Below are 20,628 nucleotides of genomic sequence, written 5' to 3'. Positions count from 1 at the left end.
AGCCGCGCATGCGCGGTGCGCATGGGCGCGCGAGGACTAGCAAAGGCCTTTGCTAGTGAAGTTTCCGATTGGAGGGGCTGCCGTGGACGTCACCCCATCAGTGAGAACAAGCAGCCTGCTTGTCCTCGGAGAATGTACAGTGCAGGTGCATCTAAGTGTACAGCAAACCTTGCAATGTTCTACTTATATTTCACTAGCAGGTTCCATACATGATTAAAAATTGTTCAAAGAATACACCAGCAACATAATACCCTTGTAACTTGATTTCTTCTCAGTGTGCATTGCACGTTTAGGTTCATATACTTCCTCATCTTCGGACGACGAAGATTGTTCGTAATATCTCTTGTATCTGCTGAACCTGGGCTTTTCATACCAGGTATCTGATCTGTATCCACTACTTGGTCCTGGAATGTGAACAAGGTTAAGAAGAAAACTGAGAACCAAACCACGAATATGAACTGAAAATAACATGAGAGTACAGTGAGGGCACATTCTAGGGTACAACTTGTCTGATGGAAAATTATCTAAAGTTAATAATTTTAAAAAAATTAGATTGTGTTTTCTTTCCTTGAGCCCTTCCACACCAGTCCAAATCATTGGATTATGCTCACCTGCAAACAGATGGTGGTGGTGAGGGAAGTTGTGACATCACTCTATAGTACCCTAGGGCTGCCTAATTCCAACCAGTATTTGTTAAAGCAGTGTTGGTCATTTTCCTCTAAACACCAGGGAGAACCTCAACGGCAAACATAGGAAAATAAAACTTAGTTTGTAACATGAAGATGCAAAATCAAGGAAACTTATCCTGCAGATAAACTATTTACAGTGCAATCTCTGGAACTAATGTACAAGAGTGATAAAGGGTGGGATCTGGCCACGAAGAATTCAAGGAAAAAACTAGCAGGAAAAAAGTGAAGATTCTTACCTGTAGCAGGTATTCTCCGTGGACAGCAGGCTTCACATTCAAACAAGTGGGTAGACGATCCGCGTCACTCGGGAATCGGTACAATAACCAGCAAGAAATGTTTGAGAACCATCTGGAGCGCGTGCAGCGTTGCACTACGCATGCACGAAGTGCCTTCCCACCCGTAGTTCGACCACGCCTCCACAGTTAAATCCAAAAGCATAATTAAGAAATCAAAAATGAAGAAAACGAAAACTCCAAGTGGAGGTGGGCGGGATTATGAGAATGTGAAGTCTGCTGTCCTCGGAGAATACCTGCTCAGGCTTCAATCTTCTCACAAGTGGGGAATCCCTAGGATCCAGGCTCACCCAAAACAAAGAACATTTGTCAATTAGGTCTTGCAACAGCAAGGAAGTAATGTAGATTAACCTGAAACTATATACCTCTAGATGAGGGAGCAGACTGGAACAGAACAAAATGGGACTACAAAGATGGAGTTGGATTCTAGACCCCAAACAGATTCTGCAACACTGACTGCCCAGACTGTCGTGTTGGGTATCCTGCTTGAGGCAGTATTGACATGTAAATGTGTGGACTGAAGATCATGTCACAGCCTTGCAAATCTCTTCAATGGAGACTGACTTCAAGTGGGTCACTGACTCAGCCATGGCTGTAACATAATGAGCCATGACATGACCCCCCAAAGTCAGCCCAGCCTGAGCATAAGTGAAGGAAATACAACCTGCTAGCCAACTGGAAACGGTGCATTTACCAATGGCGACTCCCCTCCTGTTGGGATCAAAAGAAACAAACAACTGGACGGACTGTCTGAAGGGCTTCGTCCGCTCCATGTAAAAGGCCAACACTCTCTTGCAGTTCAAGGTGCACAAGCTGCTTTCGCCAGGATGGGCATGAGGTTGGGGAAAGGATGTTGGCAAGACAATCGACAGGTTCAGTTGAAATTCCGACACAACCTTCGGCAGGAACTTTGTTGTGATGAAACTTAGTATAAGGTACAGCCACTACTAAGGCTTAAAGCTCACTGACCCTACGAGCTGAAGTAACAGCCACCAAGAAAACGACATTCCACGTCAAGTACTTCAGATGACAGGAATTCAGCGGCTCAAAAGGGAGCTTTCATCAGCTGGGTGAGAATGACATGAGATCCCATGACACTGGTTGAGGTTTGACAGGGTGCTTTGACAAAAGCAAACCTCTCATGAAGTGAACAACTAATGGCTGTCCAGAGATAGGCTTACCTTCTACATGCTTATGATACACTAATTGCACTAAAGTGAACCCTTATGGAGTTGGTCTTGAGACTGATAAGTGCAGAAGGTATTCAAGCAGTCTGTGTAGGACAAGAAAGGGGATTTACGGCCTTGCTGTCACACCAAACGGTAAACCTCCTCCATTTAAAAGAATAACACCTCTTAGTGGAATCTTTCCTGGAAGCCAGCAACACCCGGGAGACACCCTCAGAAAGACCCAAGGAAGCGAATTCTAGGCACTCAACATCCAGGCCATGAGAGCCATAGACTGGAGATTGGGATGCAGAAGCGACCCCTCGTTCTGTGGGTTGAGGGTCGGAAAACACTCCAATCTCCATGGTTCTTCGGCAGAGAATTCCAGAAGAAAAGGAAACCAAATCTGTTGCAGCCAGAAGGGTGCAATCAGAATCATGGTTCCACGGTCTTGCTTGAGTTTCAACAAAGTCTTTCCCACTAGATGTTTTGGAGAATACGCATACAATAGGCCTGTCCCCCAATGAAGGAGGAAGGCATCTGACGCTAGTCTGTCGTGGACCTGGTTTGGAACAGAACCGAGGGACTTTGTGGTTGAGTGGCAAAAAAATCCGAGGGGGTGCCCCACGCTCAGAATATCTTGTGGACAATGCCCATATTCAGTGACCACTCGTGAGCTTGCATGATCCTGATCAGTCTGTCAGCCAGACAGTTGTTTACTCCTGACAGATAAGTGGCCTGAAGAAACATGCCATGACAGCATGCCCAGAGTCACATCTGGATGGTCTCCCGACACAGAGGGCAAGACCCTGTGTCCCCCTGCTTGTTGATGTAATACATCACAACCTGGTTGTATGTTTGAATTAGGATAACGTGGTTGGACAATTGCTCTCTGAAAGCATTTACAGCATTCCAGATCGCTCGACGCTCCAGGAGATTAATCTGAAGAGTCTTTTCCTGCAAGCTCCTTGGGTGTGAAGCCCATCTACATGAGCTCTTCAGCCCAGAAGTGATGCATCCATCGTCAGCACTTTTCACAGCTGAGGAATTTGGAATGGACGTCCCAAGGACAGATTGGACCGAATCGCTCACCACTGAAGAGAGTGCACAAGGTCGGTGGACAATTGGACGACATCTTCAACATTCCCAGTGGCTTGACACCACTGGGAAGCCAGGATCCATCGAGCATATCTCATGTGAAGACGTGCCATGGGTGTAACATGAACTGTGGAGGCCATGTGGCTCAAGAGTCTCAATGTCTGCCAAGCAGTGATTTGCTGAGACTGTCGCACCTTGGACACTAGGAACAAAAGGTTGTCCACCTGTGTCTCAGGAAGATAGGCTTGAACAGTTCTCGTGTTGAGCAAAGCGCCTATGAACTCCAACTGTTGAACAGGGTTGAGATGGGATTTGGGGTAATTTATTACAAACCCTAACAGTTCCAGCACCTCAAAAGTTCTCCACATGCACTCCTAATCACCATCCTCCGAGGTGCTCTTTACCAGTCAATCGTCGAGATAAGGAAACGCATGCATTCCCAGTCTGCACAGTGTCACTGCAACTACCGCTAGACATTTGGTAAATACTCTGGAAGCTGACGCTAGGCCAAAGGGCAGTACGCAATACTGAAAGTGCTGCGTTCCCAGCCGAAATCGTAGATACTTCCTGTGGGCTGGAAGTATCGGAATACGAGTATAAGCGTCCTTTTAGTCCAGAGAGCAAAGAAAATCATTTTTCTGAATCATGGGAAGAAGGGTGCCTAGGGAAACCATCCTGAACTTTTCTCTGCCTAGGACTTTGTTCAGGGCTCTTAGGTTTAGGATGGGACGCATTCCCCCGGTTTCTTTCTGCACAAGGAAGTACCTGGAATAGAATCCCTGCTCTTCTTCCCCTGGTGGAACAGGTTCAACCGCATGGGCCTTCAGAAGGGTGGAGAGTTCCTCTGCAAGTACCTGCTTGTGCTGAGAGCTGAGTGAATGAGCTCTTGATGGGCAATTTGGAGGTTTTGCGATCAGATTGAGGGTGTATCCTAATCGGACTATTTGAAGAACCCACCGGTCGGAGATTATGAGAGGCCACCTTTGATGAAAAAACATTAACCTCCACCCAACTAGCAAGTCGTCCAGCACAGACACTTTTATAGTGGCTGTACTCTGCTGGAGCCAGTCAAAAGCTCGTCCCTTGCTTTTGCTGGGGAGCAGCAGGGGCCTTGGGCGCACACTGTTGATGAGAACGAGCAAGATCAGGCTGAGCATGAGCAGGATGGCAAGACACTGGAGTGTACCTACGCCTAGACTAGGAATAGGGAGTACTCTGGGGCCCTCCAAAAACCTCCTGGATGAGGAGGCAGGAGCAAGAAGGCGCTCGGTGGGAGAAAGAAGACCTAGCATCTGTATGCTTCTTGATCTTGTCAACTAGATATTCCAACTTCTCTCCGAGGAGATTATCCCCCTGGCAAGGAACATCCACTATTCTCTGCTGGACCGAATAGTTCAGGTCAGAAACATTAAGCCATGAGAGTCTTCGCATTGCTATACCTTGAGCAGATATCCTGGATACTAAATCAAAAGTGTCATATGTGCCCCTGGCCAAGAATTTACGACACGCCTTCTGCTGTTTGACCAGCTGGCAAAAAGGTTTGGCCTGCTCCGGAGGGAAGGCATCGACCAAACTAGACAGCTGCTGCACAGAGTTCCGCAAGTGGATGCTCGTGAAGAGCTGGTAAGACTGGGTACAGGCAATGATCATAGTGGCCTGATACATTTTCCTCCCAAAAGAATCCAAGGTTCTAGCTTCTCTGCCTGGGGGTACCGAATCATAGTCTCTAGAACTCTTGGCTCTCTTGAGGGCATAGTCTAGGACCTCTAGCATCTTAGCCCTGGGCTCATCCTCCACGTCTATGGGGAATGGAATGGCCTGGGCCATTTCTCATACAAAAGATGAGAAGGAAAGGCTCTCAGGAGGAGACAGTCTCGTTTCAGGTGGAGGGGAAGGTTCAGAGGGAATCCCAAAAGGACTCACTCATCGGACAAGTACCTGGGATCTTCCTCTGGCTCCCATGAGCACTCCTCCTCTGAGTCAGAAAGCACTTCCCTCAGTGACCTCCGAGACCGTATCTGTCTCGACGCTGAAGACCCATGGTCTCAATGGCAATGTTGAGGGGGCCAACCCCCGCATGGACTGCGGCAAAGCTTTCTCCATCGATATCGAACTGGCCTGGGTGGCAAACGACACCGGAGCCGCAATCGAACTGGCCTGGGTGGCAAACGACACCGGAGCCGCTATCGAACTGGCCTGGGTGGCAAACGACACCGGAGCCGCAAGTGGCACCGAGCTCGGGGACCTCATCGCAGGTAGGCGCAAGCACCCCGGAAGCCGATGCATGCAGCAGTCCCTCCAGAAGCAAAGACCAAATGCACTCATCGACAGCCGCCATCAGAAGGCGCTGCGGGGCCTGTGGAGCAGTCAGTGGCAGCGCTGCCTGGGGCTCTGGAGCAGGATCCGGGCTGCTAAGAGACAGATGTGTCGGCAACTCTTGTACGGAGGGGGAGCAATCCTCCCGGCACCATGCATCGAGGGGGAACGGTGTTAGTGTCAGCCCAAAAGGAAGAACCCATCTCAATCTTAGCAACTTCTGCATCTATAGAGGCTAAACCATCTGAAGTCCAATCTAATACCCTCACAGACCAGCGAAAACAAGCCCTGGCCACCAAGGAACCACAGATAGCTGCCTGAACAGCCACAGCAAAGACATCAAAACTGTTCTTTAACAGAGACTCCACACGGTGATCATGAACATCCTTAAGAGCCATGCCTCCATCCATGGGTACTGTATTTTTCTTCGTAACAGCAGAAGCAACTTCTTCAACTACCAGAAACAAGATTTGTCCTGATTGGAAACCAGATATAGATGAATCATGGACCACGAGAGTCTGAAAGGGGAATGTGGCACATCCCACTGTGCCTGAATGATGTCTCTGATGTCCTGATGCATAGGAAATGTCATTATCAAAAGATCCACTTTACGCCCCTCTATGGTCGTGAATTCTTCCTCAAAATGCAAGGTAGAAGAAACTAAAGAGATGAACTCTTGTAAACCCTCCTTATGAAAAATTCTTACCACTGAAGGATCTTCCCAAGGGAATAGCGTCTCTGCGACAGGTCCACCATAACGGTTTCCTCAGTAAACTGAGCATCTTCTGGCATAATCATTCTCCTAGAGAGAGGGCATCTCCAGATCAGTGTGTGAACTATGGTCCTCCTCTATGTCCCAGGAGACCCTAGGCCTTTTTATTTGTTGCATTTGTATCCCACATTTTCCCACCTATTTGCAGGCTCAATGTGGCTTACATAGTACCGTAAAGGCATTTGCCAAGTCCGGTAGAGAAACAAAATACAAGGTGATATTGTGGTCGAGTAAGGTACATGTGAGTCAGGTACAATGGGGGGTGAGGGGAAAGGTTATATAGAGGCATATTTTCAAAGTAGTTAGACTTACAAAGTTTCATGGTAACCTATGGAACTTTGTAAGTCTAAGTGCTTTGAAAATTAGGCTAATAGTGTCCATTACGAGCTTTGGTTTTGCTGTGTTGCAGAGTGTAGGTATCTAAGTTGGGTCGGTTGGATAAGCCTTTTTGAATAGGTAGATTTTTAGTGATTTCCTGAAGTTTAGGTGGTCGTAGGTTGTTTTCACAGCTTTTGGCAATGCATTCCATAGTTGTGTGCTTATATAGGAGAAGCTGGATGCGTAGGTTGCTTTTTATTGGAGTCCATTGCAGTTTGGGTAGTGGAGGTTTAGGTAATTTCGAGATGAACTGGTTATGTTTCCGATTGGTAGGTCGCTGAGATTTGTCATGTATCCTGGGACTTGGCCGTAGATAATTTTGTGGACCAAGGTGCAGATTTTGAAGGTGATACGTTCTTTGATTGGAAGCTAGTGCATTTTTTCTCAGAGGGGTTTACCAAATATCAGCCCAGCTGTTGTGTTTTGAGTAGTCTGGAGTTTCTTTGTAAGTTGTTCTTTGCATCCCACATAGATTCCGTTGCAGTAGTCTGCATGGCTTAGTACCATTGATTGTACAAGGTTGCAAAATATTTCCCTCGCGAAGGTTTCCACATTGAGTGGAACATTTTCTTTGTTGTGGAGTTCACTTGGCTCTCGAACGTGAGGTTGTGGTCGATTGTAACGCCGAGTATTTTCAGACTGTCTGAGATAGGGAGGGTGTGGTCTGGGGTGATTAAGGTTGTGGGTTTATACATGTTGTGTTGAGATGAGAGGATGAGGCAGTGTGTTTTTTCAGTGTTCAGTTTCAGTTGGAAAATTTGCCCATGAGTCCATGGTGTTCAAAAAGAGTTTGATTTCACTGGTAATTTCTGTTAGATCATGTCTGAAGAGAATGTATATTGTGACATCGTTTGCATAGATGAACGGGTTGAGGCCTTGCTTTGATAAGGACTTGGCCAATGGGATCATCATTATGTTGAAGAGTGTTGGTGATAGTGGTGATCCTTGTGGTACTCCACAGTCTGCTTTCCAAGGAGGTGATATGTTTAATTTTGATTTCACTTGGTATGTTCTGGTGGTAAGAAAACCCTTGATCCACCTAAGTATATTTCCACCAATCCCGAAGTAGTCTAAGAGTCTTAGTAGTATGTTGTGGTTTACCATGTCGAATGCGCTCGACATATCGAAGTGGAGAAAAGTATGCTCTTGTCTGTAGCTATTTCCTGCTTGAATTTGGCCAGGAGAGTGATTAGCACAGTTTCAGTACTATGGAGGGGGAGAAATCCCGATTGTGATTCATGTAATAATGAGAACTTGCTAAACAAATTTTTAGGTGGTGTGGAAACACAAACCGATCAACAAAGTCAAGAAAAATCCACAAATTGAAAAATGACTATACTTGAAGGAAAATGGCCTCGAAGAGCTCCAAGATCAAAAGTAATCTCGCGGAGCTTAAACAGACCAAACAGTCTTATCATCATTGGCCAAAAAACCTTATAATGCCACAGATCTGAATCATCTTCTAGTGTCTATGGTCAAAAGATATTGAGTGATACTGTAAACGTATATCACTGCTAGAACACTATGCAATATCCAATACACACAATTACACTTATCTTTATGAAGTGGTGCTCAATGGATTGCTGCTCTATGCTATGCGGTCCTTCACTTCCAGCCCCGAGCCGACGATGGCCAGCGTTTCGCAGCTTCTTCAGGGTATCAGGCCAAAAATGGGACACACGCACAGCTCTCCAATGCAGCATACTACCGATCTGTGGCATTATAAGGTTTTTTTGGCCAATGATGATGAAAAGACCGTTTGGTCTGTTTAAGCTCCGCGAGATTGCTTTTCATCTTGGAGCTCTTCGAGGCCATTTTCCTTCAAGTATAGTCATTTTTCAATTTGTGGATTTTTCTTGAATTTGTTGATTGGATAATGAGAACTTGTCCATGTAGTCAGTAATCTGTTTGGTCAACATGCTCTCCATCAGTTTGACTGCTAGTGGGATAGATGCAACTGGGCGATAGATGGCGAGTTCGGATGTTTTTTTCTTGGAATCTTTTGGGATTGGGGTGAGTAGGATGTTGCCATATTCCTCAGGGAAAAGACCTTGTTGGAGCAAGTAGTTTAGGTGGGATGTAAGGTCTGTTATGAAGCAGTCAGTGGCGAATTTTAGCAGGTAGCTGGGGCAGGTATCTAGTTTGCAATGGGTGCTGGAGAACCTTTTGATCGCCTGGGCGACTGTTTCAACAGTGAGGAGCGTGAAGTTTGATCAAGCTCAGTCAAGCTGGGTATTCTCCAGGGTATGGATCCAAGCTATTGATGAAGTTTTCGGTATCAGTATTGTCCTTAGGTAGTGTTTTGCGTAAGTTTGTAATTTTTTCATTAAAGTATTTAGTGAGTTTGTCTGCGGATGGAATGTCTGTATTGGTTGCAGTGACCGCTGTAATGTCTAGTAATTTGCTCACAAGTTGGTATAGTTTCTTCGTGTCTTTGAAGTCGGGCCTATTTTAGTTTTATAGTATGACCTTTTGGTTTGTCTTATTGCATATTTGTATTTTCTATGTATCTTTTTCCATGCATTAAGTGTGTGTTCATCTTTTATTTTTTTCCATGCTCGTTTGAGTTTTCTGGATTGTGTTTTTAGTTTTTTCAGTTCATCGTTGAACCATGGTATAGAGATGTGCCTACGTGAGGTTCTTGTTCGTAAGGGCGCTATCATCTAGTATGCTTCTGCATCTCTTGCCCCATTCTGTGAGATAATGTATGGAATCTGGTTGTGTTGTCCATTCGTTATTGTATATCTGTAGCCAGAATGTTTCCGGGTCTATTTGGCCTCTGGTGCTGTAGGTTGTGTGCTCTTGTGTGCGGTGATAGGTTTAGTTTGTAATGATCAGCCCATGGTGTTTGTCCATTTGATATCTTTTATTATTAGGTTCTGGTCTGCTTGGAGTTTGTGTGAGAAGAGGTCCAGTGTATGCCCTTTGACATGGGTTGCCTGCATTTGTGGCCATGTGAGGTCCCATGACTGGAGAAATTCCTTACATTCTTGTGCGTTGGCGGAGTTTGGGTCTTCTAGGTGAAGGTTGATGTCTCCTAGTATTAGTATGTCGAAGTTGGTCGCACAAGTATTTGAAATGAAGTCAGTGAAGATAGTCTGGCCTTCGTTCCAATTTCTTGGTGGTCTATAAAACAGGACAGAGTTCAGGTGGTCAAGCAGGGTTTTGCTGTGGATTCTGATAGAGGCAATTTCAAGTTGGGGTGTTATGGACTCGGAAGTGGTTTTGATGGTAAACTGGGATTGATAGATTAATGCTATGCCTCCGCCTCTTTTTTCCTTTCTAGTCCAGTGAACGATTTTATATCCTGGGGGGCAAAGATCTAGGATTATGGGGTCCTTTTGGTCATGGATCCAGGTTTTACTAATGAAGAGTAGATCAAGGTTTTCTGACGTGATCCAATCGGTTACAAGTGTCATTTTGCTTACTACAGATCTGGCGTTGATGTAGCCCATTTTAATTCTTTGGTATAGGTCACCTATGTTTGGTGTTATGTGGATTTTTGTTAGTTGTCGATTCTTTGTTGTTGTGGGTTTATTGTGGGGGTTCTTTCCCTTCTGTTGGGGTTGTGTACGTGTTGATGTTCTTCCTTTGTTTTGGTTGTCATCGGTTTGATGAAGCGAGGTGTGCCTGGTCAGACTTTGGGGATAGAGTAGTATGGGGATTATGTTGTTTTCTGTGAGAGGGATAGTTAGTGTTAGGTGAAGCAGTGATAAGGAGTAAATTACTAGGAGTAAGTTGAAGGTATTCATTTTGGTGACAGACCAGTTCGGGCTCCTAGTAGGCCACGTTCTGCAGGCTCTTGGCGGTTCCGTCTGCCTCCCAGGAGCGACCACGTGTCCTCCCTGTTTCCGCTTCTCGGTGCAGCCACGCTGGATCTGACGCTGCTCCCGTTGCTCGCCAGGAAACGGTGGACGAGTTGCTAGTTAACAGATCCGGGCACACTAACGAGGTCGCACGATTGTGTGGTCCCAGGTGTGGGGCTCAGTCGCCTCCTGTTGCGCTGAGTAGTTGGAGGGGCGGGCGGGAGGCAGGCTGTCTAGTCCACTGCAAGTTTTTTGGTTAATCTCTGTTTCCACTCCCCCATGCAGCCGTCATTGTCATACACTCAATTCCCTATCAGGGAGATTTAATAGATTGGAGTGGAGGTGAGCCTATCTGGTGGTTTATTGGTCAGTCTCTGTTTCCATGCCTCGCACGGTCGTCATTACCATACACTCAAATCACCGTCATATTGCACAGGACAATTGCTTCTCTGTCACCCCAGAAGAAGATGCTGAAATTGGGCCTTACTTCTGTAAAAGAAAAGCCTTATACATCTGGAGAAAAAATCAGGTGGGAATCCCCCTGCAGGAACCCTGCTCAACTCCTGAAACTGAAGATTCAGCCAAATGCAGTGGAAAAAAAAAAGCAGACTGTTCCCCTGAGATGGACTGCTTCTCTAAAATGGGAGCACTGGCCTTACAGACACCAGACTCCTGCTGAGCCAACACTGCAACAGCTGCAGACCCAGAACTGCGACTAATGGCGTTTCTACAGCGGTGCAATATTTACACACACTGGCTGTTGTCAGCCCCCTGCGTCGACATACAGCACAGCAGCGGAGCTTTTCAGCCTTAGTGCGATCTGTTTTTTTTTTTTTTTTTTACAAACAAATACTGCTGCACTTACCTGGAGCCAATAAACACTGCACCGCTGAAAGCAATAACGATGGCGGTAGCAGATCTGCCCTGCTCGGTCGCGCTTCTCCCCCCCCCCCCCCCCCAATTCAATACTCAAAACTAGTGTGCTGTCTCTCCTGGGCCTTCAAACACTCTACCCCCGAAGAGGTTAAGGCTAGTGTTTACCACATAGAACCAATTTAGACACCGGGGGGGGGAGGGGGGGAGGGGGGGGGGGATGAACTCAGCCACCAGACTGTGGCCTCCCCGAGGCGTTAAGAGAAATCCTGTGGGCCATCAGCCTCTGTTACACTCAAAAGACGACCGTGCACAGAAAAGAAAACTTATATAAAAGCCAGCGCTATGTACCAGAAGAACTCGTTTATTTATTTATTTTTTTTTAATACTAGAAAGAGAAAAGGGGAAATAGAAAAATTAAGAGACTGAAAGACTTACCACCTTCCTCCTGCTGGAGACTGAAAATACTGAATCTATCTCTAGATAGCTAGGGTTCTTACTGGCTCTCTGGACAAGTCAGAATTCTCAGTCTCCACCATCTGGAAGGCGTGCACAACCCATCAGTCACTTTCTCTGGGCCGGTCCAGAGAGAGACGCTAAGGAAATGCTCTTGGAGCATGAGGCGTTGATTCAGAGGCAGCCTACTGAACTATAGGGGTCTGTGCTGGTGCCAGGTACTGGCTACCTGAAGACCTCGGCACTGGCACCGCCTCAATGGAGGAACAGCGCTCCTCCCGGTGCAGACACTTCTCAGGTACCAGATCTTGCTTTCGGCACCATGCGTCGAGGGAGATTGATGCTTGTGCTTCTTGGCCTTCACCCGATGCCAAGCATCAACAATCCTGTGCCGACGAGAACATAGAATCCCCACACCTCCTTGGGGGTCGGGTCCGATGCTGACAAGTACCACAGGCCCTGCGCAACGGACAGTGCCGAGGCAGGTGGAGACCTGCTCGATGCACACCCACTTCCAGTGTCAGGTGTGTGTCTAGCAGCCATAGGGGCAGACGCACCCGATGTCGACGATTCGCACCAGGCTCCAAAAACTCTCTCTCAGCCTCTCTGGACAGCCTCGTTCTTTTCTGCACACGCAAGCACAGAAGACAGCTGGAAGGGCTATGTTCTGACCCTAAACAATAGAGATGCCAAGAATGGGTGTCAGTTCCAGAGATGGTTTGATTATACCAAGCACATCGCTTGAAGCCACTGGATCCCTTCGATGACACGGAAAGAAAAACAGCCATGGCCAAATCAAATGACTCAATGGTGATAATAAAAAAAAAAAAAAAAAGAAAAATCACCATGGCCAAATCAAATGACTCAATGGTGATAATAAAAAAAAAAAAAAAAAGAAAAATCACCAAGATAAAAAGGAGGGAATAAAATGGAGGGGAAAAAAATCCCGACCGGAGCCTCATGAGCATTCAAAAACAAAACTTAAGTGGGGAAAAAGCACTAATACTAAACGGAGGAAAGGCAAAAACTCCTGAAAAGGAAAAACAACAAACTGGTCAAAACAATACCCAAAGGAAGACACCAAAACAATCATGAAATGCAGCAACGCAACAGACACTGCAAGGAGCCACGAACTGTGCATTCTCTCCTCATGGCAGAGAGTTCTGCGCTCTTACGATGAGTGAGAAGGCATTTGCGCATGAGCAGTGGGGATGCTGGCGCATGCTCTTAAAACTATATACGCTGTGAAAGCATTCTGCAACGGGCAATCTGGATGACATTACCCACAGGTGACTATGACTTGGCCTGCTTGTCCTCAGAGAAAATGAAGATACATACCTGTAAGCAGGTATTCTCCAAGGACAGCAGGCTCAATATTCTTACATGTGGGTCGACGTCATCCGCGACGGCCCAGGAGATGGAAAACCTTCAAAAGCTGAAAAACCTTCATGAACGTTCCCCCACGCGGGCCACCCCACTGCGCATGTGGGAGCGGTTTCCCGCCTGTGACCCGAACGTGCAGCACTTAGTGTAATAAAAAGCAAAACATAGAAGGAACAACTCCAATGGGGAGGAGGGAGTGTTATAAGAATACTGAGCCTGCTGTCCTCAGAGAAAGCGAATGCTACATACCTGTAGAAGGTATTCTCCGAGGACAGCAGGCTGATTGTTCTCACTGATGGGGTTGACGTCCTCGGCAGCCCCCTCCATCGGAAAGTTTACTAGCAAAAGCCTTTGCTAGTCCTCGCGCGCCCATGCGCACCGCGCATGCGCGGCCGTCTTCCCGCCCGAAACCGGCTCGAGCCGGCCAGTCCAGTATGTAGCAAGACAATACACTTCAAGGGAAGACACAACTCCAAAGGGGAGGCGGGCGGGTTTGTGAGAACAATCAGCCTGCTGTCCTCGGAGAATACCTTCTACAGGTATGTAGCATTCGCTTTCTCCGAGGACAAGCAGGCTGCTTGTTCTCACTGATGGGGTATCCCTAGCCCCCAGGCTCACTCAAAACAACAACCATGGTCAATTGGGCCTCGCAACGGCGAGGACATAACTGAGATTGACCTAAAAAATTTACCAACTAACTGAGAGTGCAGCCTGGAACAGAACAAACAGGGCCCTCGGGGGGTGGAGTTGGATCCTAAAGCCCAAACAGGTTCTGAAGAACTGACTGCCCGAACCGACTGTCGCGTCGGGTATCCTGCTGCAGGCAGTAATGAGATGTGAATGTGTGGACAGATGACCACGTCGCAGCTTTGCAAATTTCTTCAATAGAGGCTGACTTCAAGTGGGCTACCGACGCTGCCATGGCTCTAACATTATGAGCCGTGACATGACCCTCAAGAGCCAGCCCCGCCTGGGCATAAGTGAAGGAAATGCAATCTGCTAGCCAATTGGAGATGGTGCGTTTTCCGATGGCAACTCCCATCCTATTGGGATTAAAAGAAACAAACTGGGCGGACTGTCGATAGGGCTTTGTCCGCTCCACGTAAAAGGCCAATGCTCTCTTACAGTCCAAGGTGTGCCAACTTTGTCCTCATCAGGGCGGGTATGTGGACGGGGAAAAAATGTTGGCAAGACAATTGACTGGTTCAGATGGAACTCAGACACCACCTTCGGCAAGAACTTAGGTGAGTGCGGAGGATTACTCTTATGGTGAAATTTAATATAAGGTGCATGGACTACCAAGGCTTGGAGCTCACTGACTCCACGAGCTGAAGTAACAGCCACCAAGAAAATGACCTTCCAGGTCAAGTACTTCAGATGGCAGAAATTCAGCGGCTCAAAAGAAGCTTTCATCAGCTGGCTGAGAACGATGTTGAGATCCCATGACACTGGTGGAGGTTTGACAGGGGGCTTTGACAAAAGCAAACCTCTCATGAAGCGAACTAAAGGCTCTCCAGAAATAGGCTGACCTTCTACACGTTGATGGTAAGCACTAACTGCACTAAGGTGAACTCTTACAGAGTTGGTCTTAAGACCAGACTCTGATAAGTGTAGAAGGTATTCAAGCAGGGTCTGTGTAGGACAAGAAAAGGGATCAAGGGCCTTGCTGTCACACCAGACTGCAAACCTCCTCCATTTAAAAGAATAATACCTCTTAGTGGAATCTTTCCTGGAAGGAAGCAAGACTCGGGAGACACCCTCCGAAAGGCCTAAAGAGGCAACTTCTAAGTTCTCAACATCCAGGCCGTGACAGCCAGAGACTGGAGGCTGGGATGTAGAAGCGACCCCTCGTTCTGAGTGATGAGGGTCGGAAAACAGTCCAAACTCCATGGATCTTCAGAGGACAACTCCAAAAGAGGAAACCAGATCTGACGGGGCCAGAAAGGCAAAATCAGAATCATGGTTCTGCGGTCTTGCCTGAGTTTCAGCAGAGTTTTCCCTACTAGAGGTATGGGAGGATACGCATACAGAAGGCCTGTCCCCCAATGTAGGAGAAAGGCATCTGACACTAGTCTGTCGTGGGTCTGAAGTCTGAAACAGAACTGAGGGACTTTGTGATTGATCTGAGTGGCAAAAAGATCCACCGAGGGGGTGCCCCACACTCGGAAGATCTTGCGGACAACGTCCACATTCAGTGACCACTCGTGAGGTTGCATTATCTTGCTCAGCCTGTCGGCCAGACTATTGTTTACGCCTGCCAGATACGTGGCCTGGAGAAACATGTCGTGGTGGTGAGCCCAAAGCCACATCCCGAAGGCTTCCTGACACAGAGGGTGAGATCCGGTGCCCCCCTGTTTGTTGGTGTAATACACAGCAGCCTGATTGTCTGTCTGAATTAGAATAATTTGACTGGACAGCCGATCTCTGAAAGCCTTGAGAGCGTTCCAGATCGCTCGTAATTCCAGGAAGTTGATCTGAAAATCCTTCTCCTGAAAGGACCAAGCTCCCCGAGTGTGAAGTCCATCTACATGAGCTCCCCACCCTAGGAGGGATGCATCCATGGTCAGCACTTTCTGTGGCTGATGAATTTGGAATGGACGTCCCAAGGTCAGATTGGATTGAATGGTCCACCAATGAAGGGAACTGCAAAAGTCGCTGGAGAGATGGATGACATCCTCTAGATCCCCTGTGGCCTGGCATCACTGGGAAGCTAGGGTCCACTGAGCTGATCTCATATGCATATGTGCCATGGGAGTTACATGAACTGTGGAGGCCATGTGCCCTAAAAGTCTCAACATCTGCTGAGCTGTGACCTGTTGAGACGCCTGAACCAAGGACACTAGGGCCAGATGATTGTCTGCCATTGCCTGGGGAAGATAAGCTTGAGACGTCCGTGTATCCAACTGAGCTCCAATGAACTCCAATTTCTGCACTGGAACAAGATGGGACTTGGGTTGATTACAACCCCCAGTAGCTCCGGCAGTTGAATAGTCATCTGCATGGACCGTAGAGCTCTTGCCTCAGAGGTGTTCTTCATCAGCAAATCGTCAAGATAAGGGAACACATGCACTCCCAGTCTGCGTAGCGATGCTGCGACAACCGCCAGGCATTTTGTGAAGACCCTGGGTGCAGACGCTAGACCAAAGGGCAGTACTGAAAGTGCTGAGTTCCCAGCCGATATCGAAGGTACTTCCTGTGAGTTGGGAGCACCGAGATGTGAGTATAGGCATCCTTTAAGTCCAGACAGCATAGCCAATCATTTTCCTGAATCATGGGAAGAAGGGTGCCCAGGGAAACCATCCTTTACTTTTCTTGGAGAAGGAATTTGTTCAGGGCCCTTAGGTCTAGGATGAGACGCATCCCCCCTTTTTTCTTTTGCACAAGGAAGTACCTGGAATAGAATACCAGCCCATCTTCCCCTGGTGGAACGGGTTCAACCGCATTGGCCTTTAGAAGGGCGGAGAGTTCCTCTGCAAGTACCTGCTTGTGCTGGGAGCTGAATGATTGAACTCCCGGTGGGCAATTTGGAGGCTTGGATACCAGATTGAGTGTGTATCCTAACCGGACTATTTGAAGAACCCACTTGTCAGAGGTTATAAGAGGCCACCTTTAGTGAAAAAATCTCAACCTCCCCCCGACAGGCAAGTTGCCTGGTACGGACACTTTTACTGCGGCAATGCTGCACTGGAGCCAGTCAAAAGCCCGGCTCTTGCTTTTGCTGGGGAGCCGCAGGGGCCTTAAGGCGCACGGCCTTGACGAGAACGCACATGCTGGGACTGAGCCTGAACCAGCTGCCGATAGGCAGGAGTGTACCTACGCCTATTATAGAAATAGGGAGCACTCCTCCTCCCTCCAAAAAACCTCCTGGATGAGGAGGCAGTAGCAGAAGACGTCCGGCGGGAGAGAGAATCCATGGCATCATGATGCTTTTTTATCTGATCAACCATATCCTCTACTTTCTCTCCAAAGAGATTATCCCCCCAGCAAGGAACATCCACCATTCGATGCTGGGTCTTCTGATCCATGAGAGTCTGCGCATCACTATACCTTGAGCAGCTACTCGGGATGCTACATCAAAGTGTCGTAAGACCCCATGGCCAGGAATTTGCAACACGCCTTCTGCTGCCTGACCACCTGGTGAAAAGGTTCAGCAAGGTCCAGAGGAAGTGCTTCAACTAAGCTGGACAGTTGTCTCACCAAGTTCCGTAAGTGAATGCTCGTATAAAGCTGGTACGTTTGGACCTTGGCGGTGAGCATTCCGGCCTGACACGTTCTCCTCCCAAAAGAATCCAAGGTCCTAGACTCTCTGCCTGGGGGCACAGAGGCATAGTCTCTAGTATTCTTGGCTCTTCTGAGAGCAGAGTCCACCACCATGGAATCATGAGGAAGATGGGCCGTCACCATTACAGGCTCTCCATGGACTCTGTACTGGGACTCGGACTTCTTGGGGACAACTGGGTTAGAGAGAGGGCAAGACCAATTCCGCATCATCACTTCCCTGAGTATATTGTACAGGGGGACCGCTGCAACCTCTGCAGGTGGAGAAGGATAATCCAGAACCTCGAGCATCTCAGCCCTGGGCTCATCCACAACCTCCATAGGGAAGGGAATGTCCTTAGACATTTCCCGTACAAAGGATGAAAAAGTAAGACTCTCAGGTGGAGACATCCTGACTTCAATTGGCGGAGAAGGATCAGAGGGAAGCCCGCAGGACTCTTCCTCTGAAAAATACCTGGGGTCTTCCTCTTCTCCCCATGAGCGCTCCTCTTCGGTATCGGACAGAAGCTCCCTAAGAGCAGCCCGAGCCTGCCTCGACTTCGAGGATCGACGACCTCGTGGGGGATGTCGAGAAATCAACCCCTGCCTGGACTCCAGTGAAGCTTCCTCCACCGACGTCGAGGGGGAGTTGACCCAGGTGGCAACTGGCTCCGGTACCACAAGCGGCACCGAGGGCAGGGACCTCCTCACAGGTGATGGCCCAGACGCCTCCTCTACAGTCACAACTAGAGGCGCAAGCACCCCCAACACCGAGGCAGACTGAAGAAGCAACCCTTCCACAAGCTCTGGAAGAAGGGCCTGGATACGCTCATCGAGAGCTTCCATCGGAAAATGCTGTGGGGCCGGTGCAGGTGTCAGTGCCAGAATCTGCTGGGGCTCGAGAGCCGGTACCAGGCTGCCAGATGACCAACGCATCGGAACATCCTGAATGGAGGGTGAGCGGTCCTCCAGGCGCCAACGCTTCTCGGGTGCCGACTCTCTCAGCTCCCCGGAGCTCACGGTACCTTGCCTGGAAGGAGATCGATGACGGTGCTTCTTAGCCTTCGCTCGACGCCCGTCATCGAGACTCCTCAGTACCGATAAGGATGATGTGGAATCCACACGCCTCCTCGGGGCCGGTTCCGACGAAGGTCGGTCCTGGGGGGCCTGCATAGCAGGAGGCCTCAAGATGGGTGGAGACCCATTCGATGCCTCACTGCTCTCAGCAGCCATTACCTGCGCTCCCGGTGTCGCTGCTGACGTCGATGCCCTCGGTATAGAAGTTGAAGTCAGAGGACCGGACTGCTCAGGAAAAAGTTTCTCACGCTGAGCCTCTCGAGCCACTTGGGTCCGCTTCTTCATCAACTTTACACAGCTTACAAGAAGCTGGGAGATGGTTGGGCCCAAGACACTGAAGACACCACGTGTGAGGGTCGGTGCTCGAGATGATCCGGTTGCAGCTAGTACAATGCTTGAAGCCGCTGGGACTCTTCGATGACATGGGCGGAAAAATAGTGTTGGCGAAATCAAAAGCCTCGATGGTGCCAATCAAAAAAGGCACAAAAAAAACACAGAAAAAACCCGGCCGAGTAGCCTAAAGGTCGGCCGCGAACGAAAAAGAAAGGAAACTGAGAAAAACTAAGAAAAATGAAGGAAAATCAAATGTTTATTTTATTATTTTAAACTAGAAGAAAACTATAAAAGAAAAGAAGAAGAAAATAGTGATAAACACTTGAAAATTGTCTCCTGAGCCGAAAAACTTGCAGCGAGGAAGAAACCAGACCGTCTAGAACTGTGAAAAAAAAAGAGACTAAGTGCTGCACATTCGTATCGCGGCCGGGAAGCTGCCCACGCATGTGCGGTGGGTTGACCCGCGTGGCGGAACGTTCGCGAAGGTTCTTCAGCTTTTGAAATTTTTCCGTCTCCTGGGGTGTCGCGGACGACGACCCACATGTAAGAATTTGAGCCTGCTTGTCCTCGGAGAATTCTAGTGATCCACAGGGCAGAAAAAGGGATTGAAAGGTGAAACTCAGAAGTAACCCGAGGAAATAGTTCACGGAAGGAGTGATGAATTCATGGAACGGCCTCCCGGTGAAAGTGGTGGAGACAAAAACAATATCTGAATTCAAGAGCTTGGGACAAGTACATAGGATCTCTAAGGGAGTCACAGGAAGAGTAGATGGCATGATGGCAGACTGGACAGGTCAGGTCATATAGTCTTTATCTGTCTATATTTTTCTGTTTCTAGGAGTGCACTCATTACAATCTCTGCAATGACTAGCCAAGGCTTCAACATTTTTGGGCAGAGGGACCAATTTTCAACATCAAAAACTTTAGACATTCTCTTCCCCAGCCTCTCTCTCCACCCCCACCAAGTCTCCTCACCATTTCTGCTCAGAACCACACCCACCAGTTTCTCATCCCTAGGACCTCCTCCATCAGCATCTCATTACAGCACATCTGTACTCTTCTCTTTATCCACATCCCAATCCATTTTTTAAAAATTGATCCAATACCTGTAATTATCCTATAATGTGTCCTCTGCAGCTGCTGTATAAGCCAAGGGGCAGTCAACTCTGGTTAACAAAACTAATGAATATGCATGAGATATTTACATACAATAGAAAACATACATGAAAACATCGCATGCATATTCATGTCAGATATCCTGAATACCTGACCAGCATAGCGCACAGAACTGCTTACCCATAGTATATACCAAGACCATTCTTCCTAACCATTTGTCCTTTATATACGGGGTGCAGCTAACAAGCTGACAGAGGTTTCTATTTCCCCTGACACAATACATCTGTATTTTATATGCAACTTCAAATAACAAATAACTGCTTGAAATTACATCTTATTTTTGAGTGAAATCAAGTATGCCCACTGCAACATTGGAAACTACCTGCCGAATCTTCAGAGTCCACAAATGCCCAGGCTTCTTTTGCTGAATTAAACTTCTTGTACCTGGCAGAGGGGAATCCATGCACTTGTTCTTTGCATTCCTCCCTGAAATCCAAAACAATGTTAATCAGGCAAGGGTGTCCACTCACAAAAAGTGATGAGCTTTTCTTTTCAAATGTGAGAGCAAGGGCCATGCTGCTCCAGCCCCTGCCTACAGTTTACAAGAAAGAGGGG

The 20,628-nt window shown here is 47.8% G+C and overlaps 1 protein-coding gene across 1 annotated transcript in view; it reads right to left on the bottom strand.

The window, feature by feature from the left end:
• LOC115458916 (ribonuclease H1-like) overlaps nucleotides 1-20,628 on the bottom strand; it is a 73,756-nt gene that overhangs the window by 22,988 nt on the left and 30,140 nt on the right. The window contains exons 2-3 of the mRNA XM_030188770.1: nucleotides 20,396-20,499; nucleotides 252-404 (exon numbers count right to left, since the gene is read on the bottom strand). Of these exons, the coding sequence (XP_030044630.1) occupies nucleotides 252-404; nucleotides 20,396-20,499 (257 nt within the window). The remainder of the gene's footprint in view (nucleotides 1-251; nucleotides 405-20,395; nucleotides 20,500-20,628) is intronic.

This window comes from Microcaecilia unicolor, unplaced genomic scaffold (genome assembly GCF_901765095.1).
Source record: "Microcaecilia unicolor unplaced genomic scaffold, aMicUni1.1, whole genome shotgun sequence".
Classification (NCBI taxonomy): Eukaryota; Metazoa; Chordata; class Amphibia; order Gymnophiona; family Siphonopidae; genus Microcaecilia; species Microcaecilia unicolor.
The sequence above is the reverse complement of the archived record's forward strand: the minus strand, read 5'-3'. Positions and strand labels throughout refer to the sequence as shown.